The sequence below is a fragment of the Phaenicophaeus curvirostris genome, chromosome 7 (genome assembly GCF_032191515.1).
Source record: "Phaenicophaeus curvirostris isolate KB17595 chromosome 7, BPBGC_Pcur_1.0, whole genome shotgun sequence".
NCBI lineage: Eukaryota > Metazoa > Chordata > Aves > Cuculiformes > Cuculidae > Phaenicophaeus > Phaenicophaeus curvirostris.
Genome location: NC_091398.1, coordinates 14,520,802 through 14,543,162, shown reverse-complemented (window position 1 = coordinate 14,543,162; position 22,361 = coordinate 14,520,802). Strand labels below are relative to the sequence as shown.

General features: G+C 50.4%; 1 protein-coding gene across 6 annotated transcripts in view; it reads left to right on the top strand.

Moving 5' to 3' along the window:
• Positions 1–1,775: 1,775 nt before the first annotated feature.
• The window catches only part of NRP2 (neuropilin 2), an 88,993-nt gene continuing 68,407 nt past the window's right edge, over positions 1,776–22,361 (top strand). For 5 of the 6 annotated variants that reach the window (XM_069860950.1, XM_069860947.1, XM_069860948.1 and 2 more), the window contains exons 1-2: positions 1,779–2,067; positions 13,333–13,510. In XM_069860950.1, coding sequence (XP_069717051.1) covers positions 1,992–2,067; positions 13,333–13,510 — 254 coding nt within the window. In that variant the 5' untranslated portion in view covers positions 1,779–1,991. Of the gene's footprint in view, positions 2,068–13,332; positions 13,511–22,361 lie in introns of all 6 variants that reach the window. The other variant, XM_069860953.1, reaches the window with a different exon arrangement.

Genomic DNA, 22,361 nt, shown 5'->3' with positions numbered 1-22,361 from the left:
GCTATTTTAGTTGTGCCTTTCCTTTCCTGATAGTGGCATGTTGTGGAGAGGAGATCCAACACTAAACACAGAGCCTCATTCGTGGAGACCTATTGGAAAGCAGCTGAGAGAAACCTCTGTGGAGCAGCAGGTAACTTCATTTCCCATCACCATTTTCTTTCCTAGGGTTATCTTCTCTCCACTTCACTCAGTAGCAGATCAGAGCTGATATCAGTTCGAGGTCCTGTTTGCACACTTCTATTGAGCTTAACTGGGAGAAACTCTGAATGTAAGGGGAGGAAAATTTCCCCTGTGCTGTATGGTGTGTGAGATGGGGTCGTCTCTGATCAGAGTTTGGTAACCTCTTTCTTTTCCATGCACATCTTAAGAGAGGAGTGATTCATACTGTGGGTTTATATTATGCTCCAATATCTGTGTTATGGTTTGCCAGGGCTATTTATACACCCACAAAAATCACACTTCGCTAGCTTGATAGTAGTCTAACTATAAGCAAGTAGTAAATAATAGTTGCATGATCCCACATCAAAATACAATAAATGAGGCAGTCGCCACTGGCTGTGCATTGACTTCAACAGGTGTTGGAACATATTTGAGCCACAGAAGATATAAAGTCAGGTACCAAAACTCACAGAAGGAAGGGAGATGCTATAGCCCTCAGGGTAATGGCTAAAATATCAGATCTATCCGTCGGGCCAAATCTGTTGCTGACAATGAACTTCCACAGGCCTAGGAGAGACTTGGTGTGTTTGTGTTGTGTGAACGCGCTCAACCAGGTTGGCATCGTGATTTCATTGACGTGAGCTGGTGCTGCTACCCGTAACTGATAGACAGCAGAGTACAAAATAATTAGTCTCATCACCCTAAATGAATACCAGTGAAACGTTTGTACTTTCCCTCTCACCCACACAGTGATGTATCTCACTCCTGCCACATGCCAGTATCTCTTCCCTAATTACCAACTTAAAAACTCTGAGGTAACGGTAGTTTTAATCCCTTTGTCTGCTGTAAATTTAGAAGTTGGAATGTGTAATCTGGGGACAGATCAACAACAGAAACAATTTGTTTTCAAGTAGCTTTTTGGTGCGGGGTTTTAGGGCTGATTTCACTCGCATACTTTGAAATTTCCCCTCCCAAACTGCAGCGAGGTGTGAGGAAGCCTCAGTTTGCCAGGTACCCGTTATGGTCTGTGAGTTTAAGCGATGAGTAAACACAAGGTCCCAGCGGTTCCCCCCCAGGCAGGGACTCCCCACCTTGTCAGGAGCAAACGCGAACAAACCTTCTGAGCGCTGAGAAGTGACTGCGTGATAAAGCCCATCTTGGAATCACAGAATCGCGGGATCGTGGTTTGGGTTGGAAGGCACCTCAAAGCCCATCAGTCCCAGCCCCCGTCACGGGCAGGGACACCTCCCAGCGCTCCAGGCGGCCCGGGGCTCCATCGGGCGCGGCCTCGGACACCTCCAGGGTCGGGGCAGCCGCGGGTTCCCCGGTCGGCGCCGGGGGCAGGCGGCGGGCGGCACGGAGGCGTTCGCTCTCCCCGCACGGCGGCTCCCGCTCCGGCCGAGGCGCGGCGCTCCCGGGTCTCGGCCGGCGGCTGCGGGCGCCCACGATCCAGGGACAATCCTTGTCCTGACGCTCCCCCATCCGACAGCACCCGGGCGCCTCCCTTGGCACGGCCCGGCTCCCTCGCCCCCCTCCCGGCCGGCTCTTCCCCCGGTGCCGGCGGGGCGGTGCGCGGGCGGGCGGGGGGCGGTGCCGCCGCTCGGCGCTGACAGCCACATGCCGCCCTGCCTGAAAAGGCTGCGAGGCGCCGCCGGGGACGGAGAGGAGGCGCAGACGGCGCCCCAGCCCGCAGCGCCCGAGCCGCCCCGGGGGATGCCCTAGGGGAGAGGCGCTCGCCCCGCACCGCAGCCCGGGGGACGCCGCCCGGGGGTGGGGGGGCAGGGAGGCGAACCGGGGCCTCGGCCGCGTCCGCTTCGGGTTTTTCGCGAAGGATGGATACGTTTCTTCTTCTCGCGGGGGGATTCCTAGCGCTGTGCTCGCCCGGCTCCGGAGGCGCGGCGGAGACAGGTAAAGCCCCCGGGGAGCCGCCCCGCAGAGGCTTTTGCGCTGCGGAGGGAACGAGCGAAGGGTCGGCAGCGCGGGGCGAGGAGGGAGCCGCCTCGGAAAGTTGCGGGCTCGTTCTCGGGGGTTCGCGGGGAGGCGGCCGGACGCGCGCGTCTGGGCGCCCGCGGGACTCGAGGCGTTGAAATCGCGTGGAAGGCGGCGGGCAGGCGGCGCCGGGAGCGGGGAGCCCCGGGAAAGCCTCTGCCCGCGGGTACCGGCGCCGCCGGGCGTCCCGGCACCTGGGCTCGGGGCGGGGTCCGTCCCCGCCTCGGGGCCGGCGCGGCGCTGTCCGGAGGCGCTGGGACGGGAGAGCGGGGAGCGCGGGGCGAGGCTGCTGCTGCCCGGGCACCGGCCGCGGGGCTGCGGGCTCCTCGCCCGGAGCTGGAGGGAGCGGGTGTCGGGGCTCCTGCGGCCGCCGAGCCGCGCGTTCCCGTTCTGCGGAGCCGCCGCGGGGTCCCGGGCAGCGCTCGGTGCGCCCGTCCCAGCCTCTCGCCCGCCCGCTCCCCTCGGACAGGGCAGAGAGAGGCTCCGCTGCCCGAGGAGCTCCCTCCCTCTTTTTTCGCAGCACCAGCGAAGCGCAGACGTTCCCGGCAGACACGCGCCGAGCACATTCGGTAGCTGGTTGGCATCGCCTCCTGCCTTATGGTTATAAAGGAAAGGAAGAAAAAAAAAAATCCCCTCTTTTGTTGAAATAGGGAAACAAATGGATAGGCGCTCGACGGAGCGAAGGGAAAGGGCAAAGCCCCGGGAGGCCCCTGCCGAGCGCGACAGCGTTTTCAGATGGTCCCTGTGGCGGAGGCGGCGGCCGCTCTCCGGGAGCGGGTATTGTGCTGCAGGGCTCGCCGAGCCCCAGCGTGCGGTGTGCGGGCGACTCCCGCCGTCCCTGAGCGGACCCGGGATCAGAACTTCTAACGGGCGAGGGACTGAGGAGCAGCCGCGCCTCGGAGGCCGTGCAGCCGCTGCGAGAAATGTTTATTGGAACGCGGGGTTTTCCCGGCTGAGCGGAGCATCCCACGGCGTGGGAGCCAGCGGGGAGGTTGTCCTCCTGCGGCTGACACCGGCCGAGACGCTGTCGTGGCGCTGCGAACCCGGCTAATTGACTTTATTGCCAGCCCAGTCAGCAGAGGTGCGGGCAGCAGGGCACGAAACTCGACGGCGCTGCGCTCAGCTCCGGTGAATTAGGCTGCCTAGTAAAGAAAAACATGCCAGAGGTAGACGGATTTATGTTTCAGTCTGGTGTATCTGAAAGCCTTCCCCCATTATCAAAGTCCCTCTTAAGGTTCCCTAAGGGAGGTTAGTAGAGGGGGAGATGTTTTTAATAGACAATGATATGATAATCCGCATGGAAAAAAAAAACCCTCGTGCAATATTTCTACAGCAAGAGATAAACAGTGCAGCTGCCAATTTGTATGTAGCCACGCAAACCCTGAGATAACCGTGGAGGGGAGTGGGTGGGAGACCCTGGAAGATAAATCTGAAGGCTGAATGGCTGTGTGTTTTCTATCTTCCTGTAATAAGCAATCAAGTAAGAAAGTAACAGATTTGAGTGACCCACGTACGGAGCCGTTCAGACGATGTTTATGCCGCTCTGAGCAAAGCTCACTCTTGAAGCTTTCCAATAGTTTGCTTAAAAGCTGGTATTTTTAGTAATGACTTAGGAGATGTAGCAAGAGGGGGGACGACACCAAAACAAATTGCTGCCAAGCAGGCACACGGCCGCACACATACAAACACACACACACACCCACGCGGGCGCTGACTGTAATGCCTTTTGCCCGTTGTGCTGTTAACTCGGCTCTTACTGGGAACAAAAGCTTTTTTAGCTTAGGAATCAGACAGTTGTCAGGGGCATCACTGAAAACGACTGATACGAGCTCAGTGGGGGGCTCTGACCCAGGTTAGGGTGCTGCATTTTGTTTTCCAAACTTTCCTGCCATGGAAAAATCATGGTGTGTGGTGTCTGGAGTGACAGGCAGGCGTACTGGTCCCAGGGGGACCTACAAAGGCACGTCCCATCTCCTTGCCCTGCTCCTTCTTCCCCCCAGACCCTTTCACAGTATTTACTCTGTTTGGTACCTCATGTGTGGCTTAGAAGGTTAAAACGAGAAAGCAGCGCGCTTGGCTGGGCTGGGGAAGGCAGTGCTCCCCATCGCTCTGGGCAGGATGGTGGGTCGGTTTTCTAGCAGAAACCTTCAGTGCCGCCAGGCTCCAGGACATGGTGGCCTTGTATCAGAGACAGCCTGAGAGGAGAAAGCATCCTTCGTGGGGTTTAGGAAGCTGTCAGGTTCAGATAAGGCTGGGATCCTATCCTGTGGGACCCTCAGTTGTATTAATAAGGAAAAATTAATTTTTAAACACTGGGATTGCTGCCAAATTATATGACCTCTGACAGACCAGCTGTACTAGGAAAATAAATTGTCTGTATCTGAGACCCATGATCCTATCTGAAATTGGAACAGAAGAAGTCGGCATTTAGCTGCGATGGTGGGGGCAGATTGCAGCAGCCTGAGACCAAACTGGAAGCTACTAAACTTGCTCTCCATTGTGTGGTGAAGTCACCGCCACCGTGTCCCCATGGGGTCTCAGGAATACAGTTGTCTAATCTGGGAAGTGTGGAGAGCTGATGTGCCTGCACACACCCAAGCTGGGACTGATGGTGTCGGCATGGAGGTGGGGGCAGAAGCGGGGTGTGAACGTTTCCAGCTCTACCCTCACTCTGAATCAGCCCTTTGACACATATCTAATTATACTACACACACAGACAAAGAGGTAGCTGGGCTATTTTCGAAATCCCTGTCTACACCCTGGTGGAAACCGCAATACTAGCAACAACATAAATCAGGGCTGTTGCTAGCAGTGTTGCACACGGCTTAGCGCTACAGTAGCGTGGTTTTAATCATACTCAGAATCAAAGGGTCAGCCTTCTCCCTGCCTGAGCCAAATCACAATCTCAGAAGGCCAGATCCTGAGCCAGGCTTGATGCCTGCACAGTCAAAAGACACAAGCACAGGGAGAGGTTTGTCAGCACGAGGTTGGCAGGCACAGGGCCAAACACTCGAAATCACAACTCTGATCTGTAAAACATGCAAGTGGTGTCCACGGATCGCAGTAGGAAGGACAGCTAGGGTAACACTGGGGGTCCAGGGTTCCAACTGCAGGCTTGACAAGGCAGCCACTTCCCAAACAGCTTGGGGAAAGGGGTATGAGCAGTGAGTCGGTGTGCAGAATAGCCTGGAGTATTACTTACAGGGATGGATGGCTGCAGAGCCTTTCTCTGAATGCTTCTCCCCCTCTCTTCATACTTGATGAGTCAAATAAAATGGGCTCCAGAGATGAAGTGCTGGGCTCCGGGGTCTTTGAAACTTGCCATGATTTCTTCCATGCATTTGAGACAAAGGCAAGACATCTGCCCCAGCTGTTCTAGTGGGTCACCCCTGGCTGTGAAGTGCATGCTGTGTGGGGCTTGAATGCCTGCCTTTTTCTACGTCCCTCCTAGGAACACGGTGAAGCCAAAAGGACACTGTCATTTCATTCTGCTTAACGTTTTATTGAAAGGCTCCTTTGGACCCTGTTTTTTTTAGGGGATTCTTGTGGGGAGAGGAGGGAGGAAAACCCAGCCCCTAGTGCATGTAGACGCATAACACACACTATCTTCCTGGTTCTTCTCTCTCCACAAGCACACAAATCTCTACTTTTTCTCTTACGCACAGTGCCCCTGTGGTCTTCCCCACCTTGCTGCCTGCCACACACACATTCCTGCAACTTTCCCTTCCCTGCAGTTTCCCCTGTGTGCCCAGAGCCCCTCGGCTTCCTTATGCACACCCCTAGGGTCGCTCCTGCTATCCTCTCTTTCTGTTTGACTGCTTAATATGTGCTCAGCAGGAAGCAATGTGCTTAAGACACTTGCCAGAATATGTAATAATGTGTAATAACTTCGGCACTAGTAGTGAGGCTCAGCAGTAGCTGGATTCGAGCAAGCCATCGTAAAGGCTGAAGCCGCCGCTGCTGCTGCTCGGCAGCGTGTGCGGAGGGATCTGCAGTGGGGCCTCTGCCTGGGTGGCTCCGGAGGGGCTGCTTCCCTTCCCATCCTGTCCCATTGCATCCCATCAACGTGTCTGCCCGCTAGAACTGGCACTGGGTTTTGTTCTGCGGCTCCTATAGGGCCCGTGGGAGGGAGGACTAAACCAGGGGTGATGCGGAATTCAGAGAGGCTCTGCCAGATGCCTTAGGAAGAGGCAAGAATAAACCAGAGTTGCCCAGTGGGGAAAGCCAGGATCTGGTTTTTGTGAAGAACGGGCCATGACAGATGGGCTCAAAAGGTGTGAAGAAGCTGGGAGCAAGCAGGAGGAGATGAGAGATGAGATAGGTTTTTTTTCTTCTTGGAATTGTTGTAATAACAATGCTAATTAGTATTTCAGAGGCATTGAACAGTTTTCATTGAGCCTGAAGCTCTTTAGAGCAGAATCCTCTTTCCATGGTTCTTTTCTTATATGTGTGGAACTAGAAATGTCTCTTGCTTTTCTTCCGTGGCCCTCAAAACAGCCTATTATTGATAGCATTCACAGGTTTCGCTCAACAAATTGTTTCATCCCTATATTATTTCCTAGTGTAGCATATAGGTAGGGTAACAGGAAGCCATGCAGGAAGCTTCTGCTTTATTTCTGCCTCTGCTCTGAGCCCTCAAGCTTCCCTGAGTCTCTGTTTCCCTGCCTGTGCTACCAGTGAGGTTTCCTCAGAAACTGCCCAATCTGCAGCTTGGAGTTCTGAAACTGCCATGTATTTCTGGGAGATGGCAGTGTGTTTCCACGAGACTTCAAACCCTTGGGAGCCCAGCATAAAGGCAGGAAAAACAGGTGTGATTCCTGCAGGTTCAATATGCAGTTATCCCCCTCCCTTGCACGTGCACACACACACTCACGTGCTTTCTCAAGTGGTTACTGGAATAGCCAGGAGTTGTAATTCCGGACCCACCAATTACACTCTTCGGCAAGCCAGAAGAATTGTGTGCACACATATTTTTATAAAGACTAGCACTATTAAGCCAGATGCCCTATTGGAATTGCATTTGCCTGTGATATAAAATGACAAATAACTAAGTTAGTGGAGGATGCACCATGTAAAACCAGGATATGAAATGTCATCGAAGATACAAGGGTTGGGGGGAGGGGGAGGACGACCACCAGCACCCTAAAGTGGCAAACTCTAAAGGGTCAAGGTTGCCACAGACTCAAGTGTTACAAAGCAATGCCAGTCCTTGGAAGACAGCTATCCAGAACTGCAGGTGAGGAAAACTGCTGAATTCCAGTGATTTCAGAGCAAATTACCTGGATTTGCATGCAGGATTTGGTCGTCTCATTTTCCACAGTGAAGCTTGAGTAGGTCTCTATTTCAGGTTTTCACTTAATTGTTCTGTGGATTAGCATGGCAAAGAAAGTGCAGATATGAGAAATCTTCAAATCTCCTTCTGTCTCTTCCTGCCTCTTACACTCCCTTCTTATTTAAAAATAATTTTAAACGATCTCTTTTTGCAAAGGCTCACAGCTAAAATGTTCCATTTGCTGAGCTTTCTGGCATTCCCCTTGCACTGCTGTCCAGCACTATAAAGTGAATATATTGCATCCCTCCCTGGTTGCCTTAGGAAGTGGTCAAACGGCTGCATTCCTCAACTGATGGATTGGCGCGTTCCTTTCTTGCTTAAGCCCAGACAGTGTTTTTATGAGCCTGTCTTGTGACAGGCTTGAGACACTTTGAATCAAACAAAATCCTAGTTCAGATCCCAAAAGCAGTCTTTGAATTCTACTTTGCCGTGCCTCTGTTTTTAAGTGAAATTTTAGTTAAACTGGTAAAAGCCTTTAATAAAATGTTCAGGGTTTTTTCCCTGGTTGTGTGAAATCCTAAGGCTTGGATACTGCTCTGAGGTGAAATGTGCGTGTAAGTGCTTTGTGTTGTTTGGGTGTGTTTGTCCATTAATTTGTTCAGGAAGCCTTTGAAGCTTTATCTCGCAATCCAAAGCAAACACACTCTGCTAAAATGATCTATGCTACTGGGGATAAAATATCTAATCTTATTAGCTTCCCCTGCAATATGTCTCTCTCCTTGGCCGGTGCCTAAGCTGTATCGTTACAATTCGAGAGTTTGCATTTGTGTTCCTGCCTGATGTAAAAGTTGTGCCATATGGTTTGGGGTCAGAGTCCCTGCCATGTTAGCCACAACCAAACTCTCTCCCTGGGCCACAGCCTGGGGAATGAAGCAGGAGGAATGTTAATGGTAATGAATCTTCAGCAGAAGAGATCTTTTTCTTCCCTCCATGCCAGGGTTTGGAAAAATGCTTGGATGCATGTGGACCTTGAAAAACTTTGCTTCTTGAAACGTTGTTTGAGTGTAATGGGACCGAAACATAGGGTTTGCTGCACAAGGGCTTGTGCCAAGTTCAGCAGCTCTGAGAGCAGTAGGTCACTTGTGCCAGGACCCATATTTTGCTGCAGTGTTTAAGAGTTGACAGGGGAAATCTCTTCTGCCCAGCACTGAATCTCAAGACACAGAAATTTTCTTTGGTGGTTGGAACTGGACTGTAAGGGCCTCATGTGAGGAACAGAAGTAAGTGGCCAGGCAGTGCATCCCTCTGCTGTGGGAGTCTGGGATTTCTCCCTTGCTCCTTTTGCTGCCCTTGAAGGCTGCTCCTTACAAGCAGCACAGACACCAATGCTGCTGCTTGCCTCTAACAGAACTCCTTAAATTTTGTGTGCAGCCCTGAATTGCATCCCCAAAGTAAACAACCCAGCAGATCAAAATACGTGATAGTTTACTACTGGATGCTACAAGCTCTGAGAGGCTGTAGTACGTGTTTGTTGTGAAATGAGCCTCTCTGGTGCTGATTATTTTTGTTACAGGCAGAGTTGGCTTTAGTTTCTGTGTTGAAGGTCCAACAATAACAGTGAGTCCTGCTCTCCTGGGGTGAGGGAAATCCAGAGGGGTTTAATAGACAGGAAATTCAAGTAGGAGAATGCTCTGCTTAGAGCCTAAGGTTTCATCCCGCGCTGATGAGCTGCAGAGCTGAAAAACCCCAAGTGTGGGTGGAAGTTCCCAGGGCCTGGCTGTTATTTGGGGGTCCTCTGAGTGATGATTTCTTGTTACAGCCTGGGGGAGGCAGGGGAAGACTTCATCAGCCTGGATGTCTCCAGCAGATCAGGGCAGAGAAAGAGGGGTCTGCCTGTTGCAAAGGATGAGGAGCTAAGCTGCTGATGCCCATGTCTGTGAGAGACTTTGGAGTTACCCGCCATATGCTGCAGCTTTTTCAGGAGTCTGCCCTCATGAGCATCTCCAGGTCTTCTTTTCTTATTCTATGGCTTTGTTGTCATCCTCTCATGTAGTTCCCCTGTTGGGGTGGTCCTGCAAGGAGACATTTGCTGGGATATTGTAAGTCATGTGTTGGGCCTTAACAAAGGAGAGCATCTAAGTATTTCCCATCTTGAACACAGCCTGCTCTGACACTGCCAGGGAGTGCTAACCCCTGAAGCCTCCACTGAGGAACCCCACTGCTCTACCGTGGTCTTGCCATCAGCACAGCTTTCCTCTGACCCCTCCACCACGCAACACAGGCTGGCGGATGCCCCAGCAGTTTGCTTTCAGCGCCTGCATTTTGCTTACAGAGCAATGGGATGTCCCACGCACCTGGCAGACTTGGCTTATACTTCAGAATTTAATTTTAATTTTATTAAGTGAATTCAGGGCAGGCAAAAGCTGCCAGAGCCCATTAGCTGTGGAGCACGTCTTGCTTCCAAAGCATACAGCCTGGGCAGTAGCCATGCCACTCACCTTTTTCCTTTTTTTTTTTTTGCCTTGTATTTTTGGATGGATTCAATGCATCAGTTTGAAACAACACATTCATGTAGAAGCTTAACCCTGTGTTGTGTACAAAACAGTCTAGTGGTTGACATGTCTGCTGAGGTAAACCTTTAGCCCTTCAGTGGGCACAGTGATAGATACTTTTTTTTTGTTGCAGGTGTTTAACCACTAGAGATCAGTGACTCAAAAGAGAAGAAGTCTAACAGAACAATTACAAATGCACTAAAATTATTTTGCCTCTTCAGATAGCCCTAAGAAGCCCTTGTTGCCCTGGTATACTGTTGCCCACCACGTGGCCTGGTGGTGCTGTGTGTGGACAAGGCAGCACTGTTTTCAAGTAGCCCCCCTTAATTTCTCTGGACCTTCTTAGGGAGGGATGAGTGAGAGGACAAAATCTGTTGCTCTGAGAGGCACAGATAAGCTTTCCTTGCTGCAGAAAGATGGTGACCTCTCAGTGGTTTCTCCCGCTTATCCTGTTTTTCTGCAGAGACCACAGTCACAGAGAGCTGAGCTCCTCTCACTCAGGCCGTTGTCACTAGCACCAGCAGTTTAACTTGGGCACAAAGCTGACTTGAAATAAGGGTCAAGCCCGGGGATTAGCTTAGCTTGATCCCACTGACCTGTGATGGACTTGCAGGGCAAGGGAGAGATTTTGATATCAGGATAAGCCTGGATTTCTGCTCTTGAGTTCATTTGTCAGGGAAGAGCCAGAGCAAGCTGGAGCCTGACACCCCTGTTCACATTGCAGTTCCCCTCCAACTGATTGAGTTGCAACGGCTCACAGAGTATTCATAGTATCCAGCGTGAGTAAGGGGCTAGCAACTTCTGAGTGGTGGGTGATGTTGGTGGTATCAGCCTAGCGGGTAGCATGTGTGTGAAAGCTGGAGAGGCAGGGAGGGGATGACGAGGTGTGGAAGGATTGACTGTATTTTCTTTGCTTCGAGACTTTGCCCTTTCCAAGAAAAATAATCTGCAGCTTGAATATTTCTCTTTGCTGGAGGGGGTGGACATGTGTGCAAACGAGGTGTGAATTTTTATGAGAAGGTGTGAAAGTGCGTACATGAGTGAAGTGTGAATTACACGTCTATTTGTACATTGATGTCAACAAGTCCGTGAATTTCTTCCTTCCACGTGAACATATCTCTCTCCCCGCCTCCCCCCAAACCCACGTAGACACGTGTGTGGGCAAATATGCTTTGCTGAGAGAAGAGATTTGTGCAAGAACGTAGGTTTGTAAATGTTTGTGTGTTGAACAAGCTCTCCTGTGGAACAAAACCAGATGTTTTTTGATATTCTCAGCTCTTCCACAGTGGTGCTGTGATATTCCCCTCATACTTTTCAGGATACTTACAGGATTATTTTAAGAAAAAAAGAGAAGGCTGCAGAGATGCCTTTGGGTGTGTGAGAAGAAAGTTATTTTGAAGAATGAATGTGTTAGAGGGCATGAATAATACCAGGGAAACTGAGACAGTGCTTTTCCATGGTGAAGGAAGCCTGGCTTCCCCATGAGGGGCCCGCTTGTTATCCTTGTTTCCACTAAGGGCACATGCATTTTCTGCAGGCAGCAAACAGGCAGTGTGCAGAGAGTGTGCAGGCAGCAGGTTGTTTATTCAGAGTGCTATTTTCTGGGAAGTGTTGCCACCAAGGGGTCCTGCATTGTTCCTGCTTGCTTGCATTGGCTCTGGCAAGAGGGCAGTTGGAAGGCAGAGTGGAATCTCCTCACTGAGAGCAGGCAGACTTGTGACACCTTGGCAGGAGACACCCCTGGGGGCTGCTGGACACCATGGCAGAGGGACAGAGCCAGACCCGTTGCGTGGAGTTGAGCCCACACGAGTCTGCACTGCTTTGCTTCTCCCAGGGGCTCCCACAGCTTTGCAGCAAGTGCTGCTGCCAGAAGAACAGACACAGCCACCAGGGCCAGGGTGGTGGAGAGTGCTGTGGAGATGTTCGGCCCACAGAGCCGGTGAGGTGTGAGATGTGGTTACTCTCCCACACTGAGGGTGATGCTCGTCTCATGCCTCGGCTCCCTTGGGGCATGGGATATGCCTCAGAACCCAACGCGAGGTGTGCACATCTAGGCTCTGGGAAAGCTGACCCACATCCTCCTGTGGAACCACAAAGCCTTCTGGGGCTGTGGGGACTGTCTCATGGTGGGGACTACCCATGAAGGGTCCTGTGTTGTACCCCATTGTTTATCATCAGGGAGGGGAAAGCCCTTCTGCAACATGGGCCCAGGGGTCACCCTCTGTTCCTGCTGGCCTGCCCTATGGAGGGGCTCAGGGGGTTGCTGGATTTTGCCCATTTAGCTGGGTGTGAGGAGGCAATGCTGTCTTCTGGAGGCAGCTAAGGCGGCTTGTGGGGCTGTGGCACTGGGATGGGGCGATGGTGGTGGGGACAGGCAGCAAGAGTCACGCAATAGGGACCCTGTGGAGAAAAGGACTTTGTTGGGATTTATAGTGCTTTATCAATTGACCCTGTGATGCAGATTTTCCTCCCAGCAAGTAATGCAATAATAAATTTGATTTGCAGCATTCATGAGATTAAATGTTTTTTTGAAGATGAAATCACCCTCCAGGGCCTGTTCTAACCCAAAGCTGAGAGTGCTTCTTCCGCTCACCACGCAGCCATTGCCAGCCATTTGTGGGCTACCCCCACAAAACCACCACTGCTGATTATCTGGTCTGCAGTGCCAGTGGCTGGGTTAGCTTGAAAGGTTTTGGGAAGCAGGAGGTCAGTCTGCCGATATGGGGTGGTGGGGGCAGGCAGGTTTGGGGAGGAAGACCACAGCAACTGGAGAAGGGCTGCTTGCTGTGGGTCTACAGGCCAGGAGGGTTGGATGCTGTCTTCAGCTCTGCCACTGGCCTCGTGGGTGGACCAGGACTCATCACCAGCCCCACTGTGCCTCAGTTTCTTTCCTTGGGAACAGCAAAGCTTGCTGCAGTCCTGAAGCTGTATCAAAGGTCATACATGTCCAAATACTGGTGTCTTCTGAGGCAGCTGTGGGAGACTGCCGCGGAGGAGCTTGCAAAAGAGGCAAAAGAAGAGATAAAACAAGGCGGCTCCAGATGATCTGATATCAATCTGTCTCTTACTTTATGGCTCTGTAATTGACTTGGCAAGAGCATTTATTTCACTTTTCTGGTCTGTGTGAAATGTGGTATGTAAATGTGGCAGGAGGTGGAGGGGAAAAGAAGTAGGTTTGTGCTGTAGAATAATTGCCTTTGCCCAGAGATTAATGTGAATATTAGAATATCAAATAGATGTCAACAGTCTGGAGAACATCCTTTATCAGACCACCCCTAGCAGTGGCCTGGAGGGATCAGCTGTGCACAGCCGATGCCCAGGACCCATTTCAATGTCTTGTTCCCTTCTGTGTCTCTGCAGCTCAGCCGTGCGGGGGCCGCCTGAACTCCAAGGATGCTGGGTACATCACCTCCCCCGGGTACCCCAATGACTACCCCTCCCACCAGAACTGTGAGTGGGTCATCTACGCCCCTGAATCCAACCAGAAGATTATCCTCAACTTCAACCCTCACTTTGAAATTGAAAAGCATGACTGCAAGTAAGAGCCTTCCTCTTCCTCTCTAGCACATGGTCACCTCTTTCTGCTTTTGCCTAGTGGTATGGGCCTTATGCTTCCTTGTGTATGAAAACAAGCATCATCCTGAGCCCCTGTAGAGTTCCCTCTTACTGCCTTTCTGGGCAAGTGTGCCTCTGCCAACTGGGTGGTTATGAGATGCTGCTCTGGACACGTAGGATGAGCCTGCTCTGCACTGAATTGGTTGGTGGTTCTTAACTCAGCCTGGTTGCACCTGGAAGCAAGAGCTAACTGGCTTTCAACCTGAGTTTGATTTTGTTTAAAAGGCAGCTTGTTTCTCTCAGTGTTGAAGTGGCCTCACTGTCCTTTTAAATTGTGCTGGAAAAGCAAGAGCAATTTTCTGGCATGTAACTAGGCAGAGGTGTGGCATAGAGAGCTCTGTGGAGACCCAGGCTCAGGCCACGGGGACTTGGGAGTTCTGAGCTGTTTGAGCTGCATCTGACTCTCCACAGTGTTCATTCTGCTGCATTTCTTAAAGCAGGAGTTTGATTTTAGCTGATTTTTTTTCTCTTTTTCTTCTAAGAAGGGACTCGGAAACTAGATGTCCAGGAAAAACAATTAACAGCTAGTAAAGAATAATTAACGGCATCAAAGGGCACCATAAAAGGCTGAGTTAATAACATGGTCTCCACAGACTTATAAACCTATGTGTTTAATCTAAAATCCACAGCCAGTTACAGGGATGCCTGAGCTGTGAAGGAGCTCGGGGTCTCCTAAAACAGGCCTGACACAGCAGTCTTGCCAGACATGCTGGTCCTGTTGATTAAAAGGGAATTATATATGGAGAGGGAAACTCTGTTTGCAAAAAGGACAGAGGGGCAGGGAAAGCATTTATGGGGCTGTAGAATCAGTCCTGTGGAGAACAAAGAATTCGGCGTGGGTTTGATGATGTACTGAAGGTTATGAAGTGTAGAGCTGGATCATCAGCTACCATAAATCAGTGTAGCTTCTCTGACTCTAATGAAGGTGTGCTGATTGATGTCTGATTGATGTCACTGGGGATCTCATCACCCCCTACAGATAAAAGGTGGGCTAATAAGGCTTTGAGCACCATGAACTCTCCCTAGAGTCACTGCATGTGCAAGGCGTTTAGCACTTTGCAGGATCAGTCCTGTGTTTAGAGCAGGGACAAGGTAGGGAAAGGCTTAATGTGGGCATGGATGAACACAAGGCCTCAGCAGCGCGCATAAGAATGATGGTTGCTATCAGATTTTATTATTGCTTGTACAGGCTGAATAGTATAGCCTTCTCACAGCTAATGCAGTTGCCCCAAATGCACAGTAATAAAAGCTTTATAGACCTGTGTCTGCAGTCAGCTCAGTATCCAATAAGTATCTGCATTGGACAGGGCAGCGTTGTGTGCAGGGCAGAGGTCGAGCTGAGCAGGAGACACTCCAGCTTCTGCCTCTCCGAGGTCTTGGGCAAGCAGAGCCGGGTTGGTCGGAGAGCCAAAAACTCGCATGGGCACCTGGATTTTCCTCCACATGTAGGAAGTTGTCAGTTTGAGCACTTTGGACAGCTTTTGCCAAGTTTTGCTCTCTGTGAGAGAGCAGGGTCTGGTTCTGAGCTGCAGGTGGTGTGTGCTGGAGGGTCTGACCAAACGCTGCAGATGATGTTCCTTTGCCTTTCTACTTTACCATGCAAATCTTCTGAGTGGCTGCCATGTGGTCTCACCCTTTCCTTTTCTGTGTGAATGTGCATGCAGAGAGCCTTTGGTTAAAGCAGAAAGGTTTGAGTTGGAGAGGTTTGGTCGCCCACGTGGGATATGAATGGTCATGTGTTTATCAATCTCTGATTCAGTTTAGCTCCTTCAGCAACATTGAACCCTAGACACCAGGTATTAATTTCAAACCTCTACAGAAAGCAAAGTTTGCCTGCACCTCTGTCCTCTCAGATGCCACCTGTGTGCACGTGAAACAGTGTTCATCCACAGTGCACTTGGGTTTCTGCTGGCCACAGATGGGAGCCAACCCGACTTTGGGTGCCTGCTTGCCGGAGCCGGCACTGCAAAGTAGTGGGTTTGAAAAGACTTAATGGACACTGGTTTCTAGGAGTGAAGAAATGAAAACAGAGCATGATAAACACTGCCTGAAAGAAATTGATAGGATGCAGAGTTTTTATTTTAAGTGAGCCACCAGAAGGAGACACGTATTAACACTGTGTAAAGCTTGGGCATTAAGCAGTACTAATAGGTGGCCATTTAGTAATAAATCTCCTCTGAGTGTCAGAGGGTGTTTTATGAAGAAACAAAGGCATCATTGCATCTGCAGGTAGGAACCTGCATAGGAACAGTTCAGCAGCAAAGAAACAGAGTCTCAGGGCAGAGCCCTTCTTTTGACATCTAATCATTAATATAGAGCACGTTCACACAAAGGTGACAGGCTGATGAACCCCATTGTGGCAGACAAGACTCCCCGTACTCTGGAATTGCTACCTGGCAGCCATCAGAGCAGGAGCAGGGCTAGTCAGTGATTCCAGCTGCCAGGAATAAACACTGTAACCCTTTCCTCTGCTGCTTATTCCTTTGACATTTCATTTTACCTTATTAGGCTAAAGCTTCTCCCTCATAAAGCATAACATTTACATTCCTAAAACCCATTCTAAGGCTCACAAAAATATCTGCAAAAGTCTTTTCAGTTTTACTGTGTCCTTTCTGGCCTCCCTTACATCTACTTTAGATTTCCCTTTGGGGTGGGATGCATTTCCTCCTGTATTTTGTACGGTGCCTGGCACCCTGGGGACCTCTGTGGAAAGGTCAGTGATTTCCCCTTGCTGGGCAGCTGGCCGGAAAGGGGCTGCGTACCTGGTGCTGCCCATATGCTCCGGAGCAAGAGCTGGCTGCGAAGAGTGGCTTCAGCAGCCGGCCCTCCCTGTCAGCTGGGGATGGACACCCGGAGGTGGCAGCCAGGGGCAGCCGCTCAGAGCTGATTGTTAGTATTGTTTTTCTGGAAGCACATCTGGGCTTTTATTTTTTGGCTCTGTCCAACTGAATTAAGAAGTAACTGCACACACAAACACCCCTTCATCATGAAAGGAGTAATTTGGTGTAATTGAAGCCCCAGAATGTATTTCTCTCTCTGTGCTTCTTCTGTGCGCCAAGGAAGTGCCTTACTTTGGGAAGGCACTTCAGGTTAAGAAAATTGGCCTCCTCCTGCTGTTGTGGCTCTTGTGGTTGATCTGCCAGCACATCAGGGATCCCTGTGGCAGGAGTGTGGACACACTGTAATAGGGAGGATGGCACCCAGGCTGTTGTTCACACTGTCCTGCAGTCGTGGGGCCACAGCAATAATGGCAGAGCCAAAAGGGAAGTTTGATGTTCCGATGCCAAACTATTTAGAAATAATTGTAATAGCCTTTCTGCTCTCCGTTTCTTCCTCTCTGTGCTGCGAGTGCAGCTGTTGCTCAGGTGCTACAGCCCCACGCCATCGATATCTGCTCTCTAACTTGCATCCAGTGGAAAAGAACATGCTGCTGCTGCTGTGGCGAAATGTTTCCATTTCCTGCATGGCTGTGGCAGTAGCTGGGTATCCTCATGGATGCCAGGGTTCGTTTGTGATCCCAGGAGCAATCTGAACCATGTGCAATAGGGGTGGCTGTCTTCTGGCTTGCACAGTCACGTAGCCAAGCTGTCTGCTCCTTCCTAATTGCCATTTCGTTGTTCTGTCTGCGGTGCTTGCTTGGAACATCCAAGTCAGAAACCTTGGCTTTGTGTGAATCACTGCATTTATAACTACCTTTTCCATTTGTGCCTCCCTCCCACTACTGGGCTTCTCTTTGGACCAGTAAAAGCTCCCTCCTGAGATTGGCTACCGACTCTGCCATCCCCAGCTGCACTCGGCTGACTCTGCCAAAGGGTTCGGCTGGGCAGAGCTGCCGTTGAGTGCCGGGATACTGCCGTACACACGCAGCAGAGGCACACTCCCTCCAGACTGCAGCGGATGGGCTCATGCTTCCTCTGCAAGAAGACCTTTCAGCTGAGTCATAACATCTGCATCAGAGAAACGGTATTTAAAAAAAAAAGAAAAAGCCTGATAATCAGACCACGGCAGCAGGTTTTTGCTATAGCCCTTCACAACCCGTACTGCAGCTGGGTTGTGATCCATGGGATCCCTACCTGGGGAGGATGTGGGGGGCTCTGTCGTGGTTCACAGCCCCCTCTGCTGGCACACGGCAAATCCTGGAAAAGGTTGCTGGAGGCAGGGACCCGAGGCTCCAAAACCAGGCAGGCACTGGGAAATCTAAGGCAGCCTGGAGCTGCACAGTCAGGTTGTTCCTCCTGACTGTGGCTCCGTATGTCAAGCTCTGGGGGATTCCACAAACAGGAACTGGGGCCAGCGTGATGAGGAAATTTATGCAGTTGTCACTGTGGCCTTGTAAGTGCCAGGGTTGGTGCCAAAAGAGTTGAACCAATTTCAACATTCTGGTGTGTGCTGGATACCAGGCAGGCATGTCAAGTGACACCCTTGTTCCCAGCCTGAAGGGCAGAGGGGGCCAAGACTGGCAAAGGAAGGATGCTCCCAGCACCCGTCATCCAGAGCTGGATGCCTGCCGAGGGGACACTGGCAGATATGTGCTCGTGTTCCCAGGCCACAGTACAAAGGGTGAGGTGCATGGGCTCACCTAGCCAGTGAAGACCTCTTACGGTAGCATGGCCATCTCCTGTGCTTCCAGGAAGCTGGGCACTGGAAAAAAGAAAACAACAGTTCTGCATCCTTCCTAGAGAGCAGCCGGGGGAGCTGCAGCCATTCCCAGTGCCCACAGACAGGCAGGCAGCTGGTGACTGCAGTAGTCATAGAATCATCTTAACACTCTTGACCACCTCCTTCAAACAAGAAGCAATTCATTGCAAGAAGCCATCCTTCCATCAGCGAAGGTTAAAAGCAGACTACGCAGCAATTATGGACAGCTGATTACTAAATACTTTAAAAAGTATGCATAATTAGCTTATTAGTAAACATTTTAGAAACGATGGAGTTCATCTTGAGATTGGGAAAATGCTTAGAAATAGAAATACTTTTGGAGAACTACAGAATGCCAGGGCTTGGGGAGTTTCTTTGCTGGAATGCAAGGGGAAGTGACTACATCTGCAACACTGGTGGAGTCAGGCTTTAACTTTGCAGAGAGGGGAAGTCAAAGATGAGATGTTAAGGAAGGCATTTGCTTGCTCATACACTTGTGGCATGGGTAGCCAGAAGCAACATTTCTAACTTACAGGAAATAATTCAGTCTGGGTAACATGACACGGCAGCTCAGCTTGTCTTCAAATGAGCTTCCACTGTTTTTAACTCTGTCCAGCGTCCGCTGTATGGTTCATAATTCCCGTCAAGCCCAGGTCATTTTCTGAAATGACCAATGAATGGATTAGCTGTGACAGCGTTAGACCAGTGCATGAGTTAACTGCTCAAGGTTGTTCACATCTCTCTTCTCTGCTGCCTGTTTGCCGAGCTATGAGAGCTCCTCTTGCTCCATGGCTGTGCTTCCCAGTGCCCCAGAGTCTCTCCCTGAAGGCACAAGCCAAGTTCAGGCTCTGCAGAAGGTGATCGCCCCAAAGGCACTCTCCCGACATCCCACTGGCTCACCAATATCCAGTGCATAGGAGTCAGATCTGGTTTTGCACCTTGTTTCCTGCTGGCATGATGACAAAGTGAGGGCCAGCTGGTGACACTGGGAACAATAGCATTAGAGAGAGAGACCTCTCCCCCTCCTTCCTGCTAGCTAGGAGCAGGAGGTTGTGGCGTAGTCAATTCTTACTCAGTCTTTCTGGCCATTGAAGGAGGGAGCAGGATCTGTGGATCCCCCACAGTGTCTGGGGATGGAGCAAGTACAAGGCTGGCTGCGGTGCCTCCCCCCAAAATGGGTTCAGGATCCAGATAAAAGTGTCAGAAACTTGTGTCTTTTGTGAGCGTGCAGTGCAAGTCCACACTCAGTCTCTAAGTCCCCTGCACCTTTGCTGACCCTGCTTAGTGCAGATCCACAGGATGGTAGTAGAGCAACCTCAGTGAAATGGCCTGATGATAATAACCACATTGTTGAGATGCTTGTGCTTTCAGCAGAGAACCTGGGACCTTTGTCTGTCTCTGCAACAGTGCTCCAGGTCACTGGGTGACACCAGATGACACCATTTGCAGAGGCTCATCCCAAACAGATGGGTCTCTGGAGCCTAAATATCTGTTGGGATATGAGTCTTGGTCACTTTTATTTTGCGACACATGGTGGGGTTGGCAGTGCTCTTTGATATCATGAAATTGCTGCCTGATGTAGGAGTTAAAAGGTTTAGTGAATGTAAGGAGAGTGCCAGAATAATATTTAAAAAATCATCCTTTTTATGTTAAGGACCAGATGCAAAGCCCAGTAAAGGCAGCAGGAGGTTTTACCTTGATTTCCATAGGAACTGGAGTAGGCTTTTAATGAACAACTGTTTGCCTTGGCTACATGCAGCCTTTTTAATGGATAGTATCCCTATTGTCAGGCTGTAACAGGGGAGTGGAAGACTCGCCAGCAGTATCAGGGCTGGGAGTTGTGAGATTTGGGTTCTTCGCTTATTCTGCTATTAATTTACTGTTCTGGCTTTGGCAAATCACTTTAAAATCCCAGCCTTATAAAGAAGAGTAGTCTTGGGCATCTGTAGGCATTAAACCCAATCTAGACGGCAACAGTGCATTGTACATTCCCCTCTAAAGGCTGCCACGTAGCAGTGGCAGAGTAGAGTGCTGCAGATGGGAATTGGTTTATTCCCAGCCTTTTCTGGCCAGGTGTGAATTCTGCAATTAAATATGAATGTAAAATAAAAATAACAGACTGCAAAGAGCAGACTGAAAACAGAATAGATTTCTGGTTGCTTTTGGCCAGCTCAACTCAGAGCTTATTTGAAAGAACTGGGGGGAGGTTAGTTTCCAGTCTGAGACTAGTTCTCAGTTTTCTTTAAATCAAGTGGCTGCACACCACCGATGAATGGTAATGTAATAATACGTTGCAAACCACAGTCTGGTGATCCTGGAATTCCTTATAAGTTAATAGCAGTCATGGTCCACTAATCACAGCTAGGATGTTTTAAGTGACTGTCTTTGATATATCAGTTCAAACACACCATAGAAAGTCCTTCTTACGCTGGCTTAGCAAGTAGATCAGTAGATCATTAGAGTGAATTGCCTGCTTTTATTTTTGTTGGGTATTTTCTCCCTCCCTGAATCCCAAGGAATTCTGGGGATCTACATACAGTGTAGCTGAGCAGTTGCAGTCCAGCAGCACTGGGTCAGACATGGAGATACTAGTGTTTAATATATTGATAGAAGCAGAGCCTGAAGTGGTGAGGTCTGACAGCAGAACTCCTGTGCCAAAACCTTAGTCCTGTTACACATGACGCAGAAGCTGGCAGGGCAGATGCACTGTGTGCCCCAGAAGTGACTTCTTGTAGAGGTACCGAAGATACCTGTGGTCAGTGTGAGGAAGGGTGCACCCCTGATTTTTGATGTGGGGTCTGTCTTTGCTGAGACAAGCAGCGTTTGCCTGCTGGCATTGAGAGAGCTCCTGCACTCAAACCCTTGTCTGCTGAGGCTGTGCCGCGTGCAGGGTGTCTGCATGGGAAGTGCTCAATGTATTAGAAACCTCCAGGGAACCCTCAGAACTGGGGTTGTTGACGGATGCCCAGCAAGGAGTAGGACCCCCCCCCCATCCTGCTGGCAGCATGAGAGTTTGAGGCATGTGCTCAGCTTCCTTCCTCTTTAGCTAATGGTGGTGTGAGGTTTCATTTCCATTGTTATTTTGCAGTGAAAAGGGAAGGTGTAATGCCTGGCTCTCTCTTGTTGTGCCTTTGGTAATGCTGATGTTTGGCTGATAATCATGGGCAGGAACAAGGTCTGGGATCTCCATCAGCAGAGGGGACTGACTCACCATTGATCTGTCTTCGCTACATCTTGTTGGAAGTTTTTTGACCCATTTGATTTCTTAGGTTTTCTTTTGTGAAAACCCTCTGATTTTGCTGCCGTTCAGGAGCACAACATCTCTCTGTGTCTTTAAATATGGCAGATGGGGATTTCTTTAGATGTCCAACAACTCAATTGAAGGAGACCTCGGGAGACCTCTCCCCTTCCCTGTCCCCCCTCTCAGCCTGTCTTTTCATCTGCAATCTGTAGATGTGAGGGCTATAGTAATAGAGTGTCAGAGGAAGTAATTGATTCATCACACGCGGAGAGAGGAGTCTGTTGCCTTCAGTGTCAATGGAGCTGAACCACAGCCTGGAAGGGTGAGGGAGGCTTGTAAACACTCTATGGCTGAGCTGGCAGGACAAAGCAGATGCAGCGCCGTGGCTGAGCAAGAGGGTGACACAAAGGGTTGCTTCAAAGAAAATCTTCCTGAACAAAGCAGTGGCGGGGCCCTTATTTGTGGGAGTAACAGGGATGCAGCCATCCCCCTGTTGCCAGAGTGCATTAAGGAGAAAAAGTAGCAACTAGCTTCATGCAGCAGCCCACTCCCTCATCTTTGTCTACATCTCCCGTCTTGGCATGGCTGCCTCTCCGACCTGCTGTCCCAGGCAAGGCTGAGCTCACCTCAGGGATACCAACCAGGCTAATACCTACCACACCCCCAAACAGAGACTGCTGCCTCCAAGACCCACATAGGAGGCCACTCCTGCTGCAAACACACAGGAAGGCATGGTGTGTGTATGGCACTGATTATGCTGAGACCTTTGATGAGGCTCGGTTCAGATGGTTCTTGAGCTGAAAGTGGGGGGAAAAGGATGTAGGAGATGCTGTGCTACCTATGTAGCAGGCAAGGAGGGAACAAGTAGTTTTAATGTGCTGTTTGCTCCAGAAAC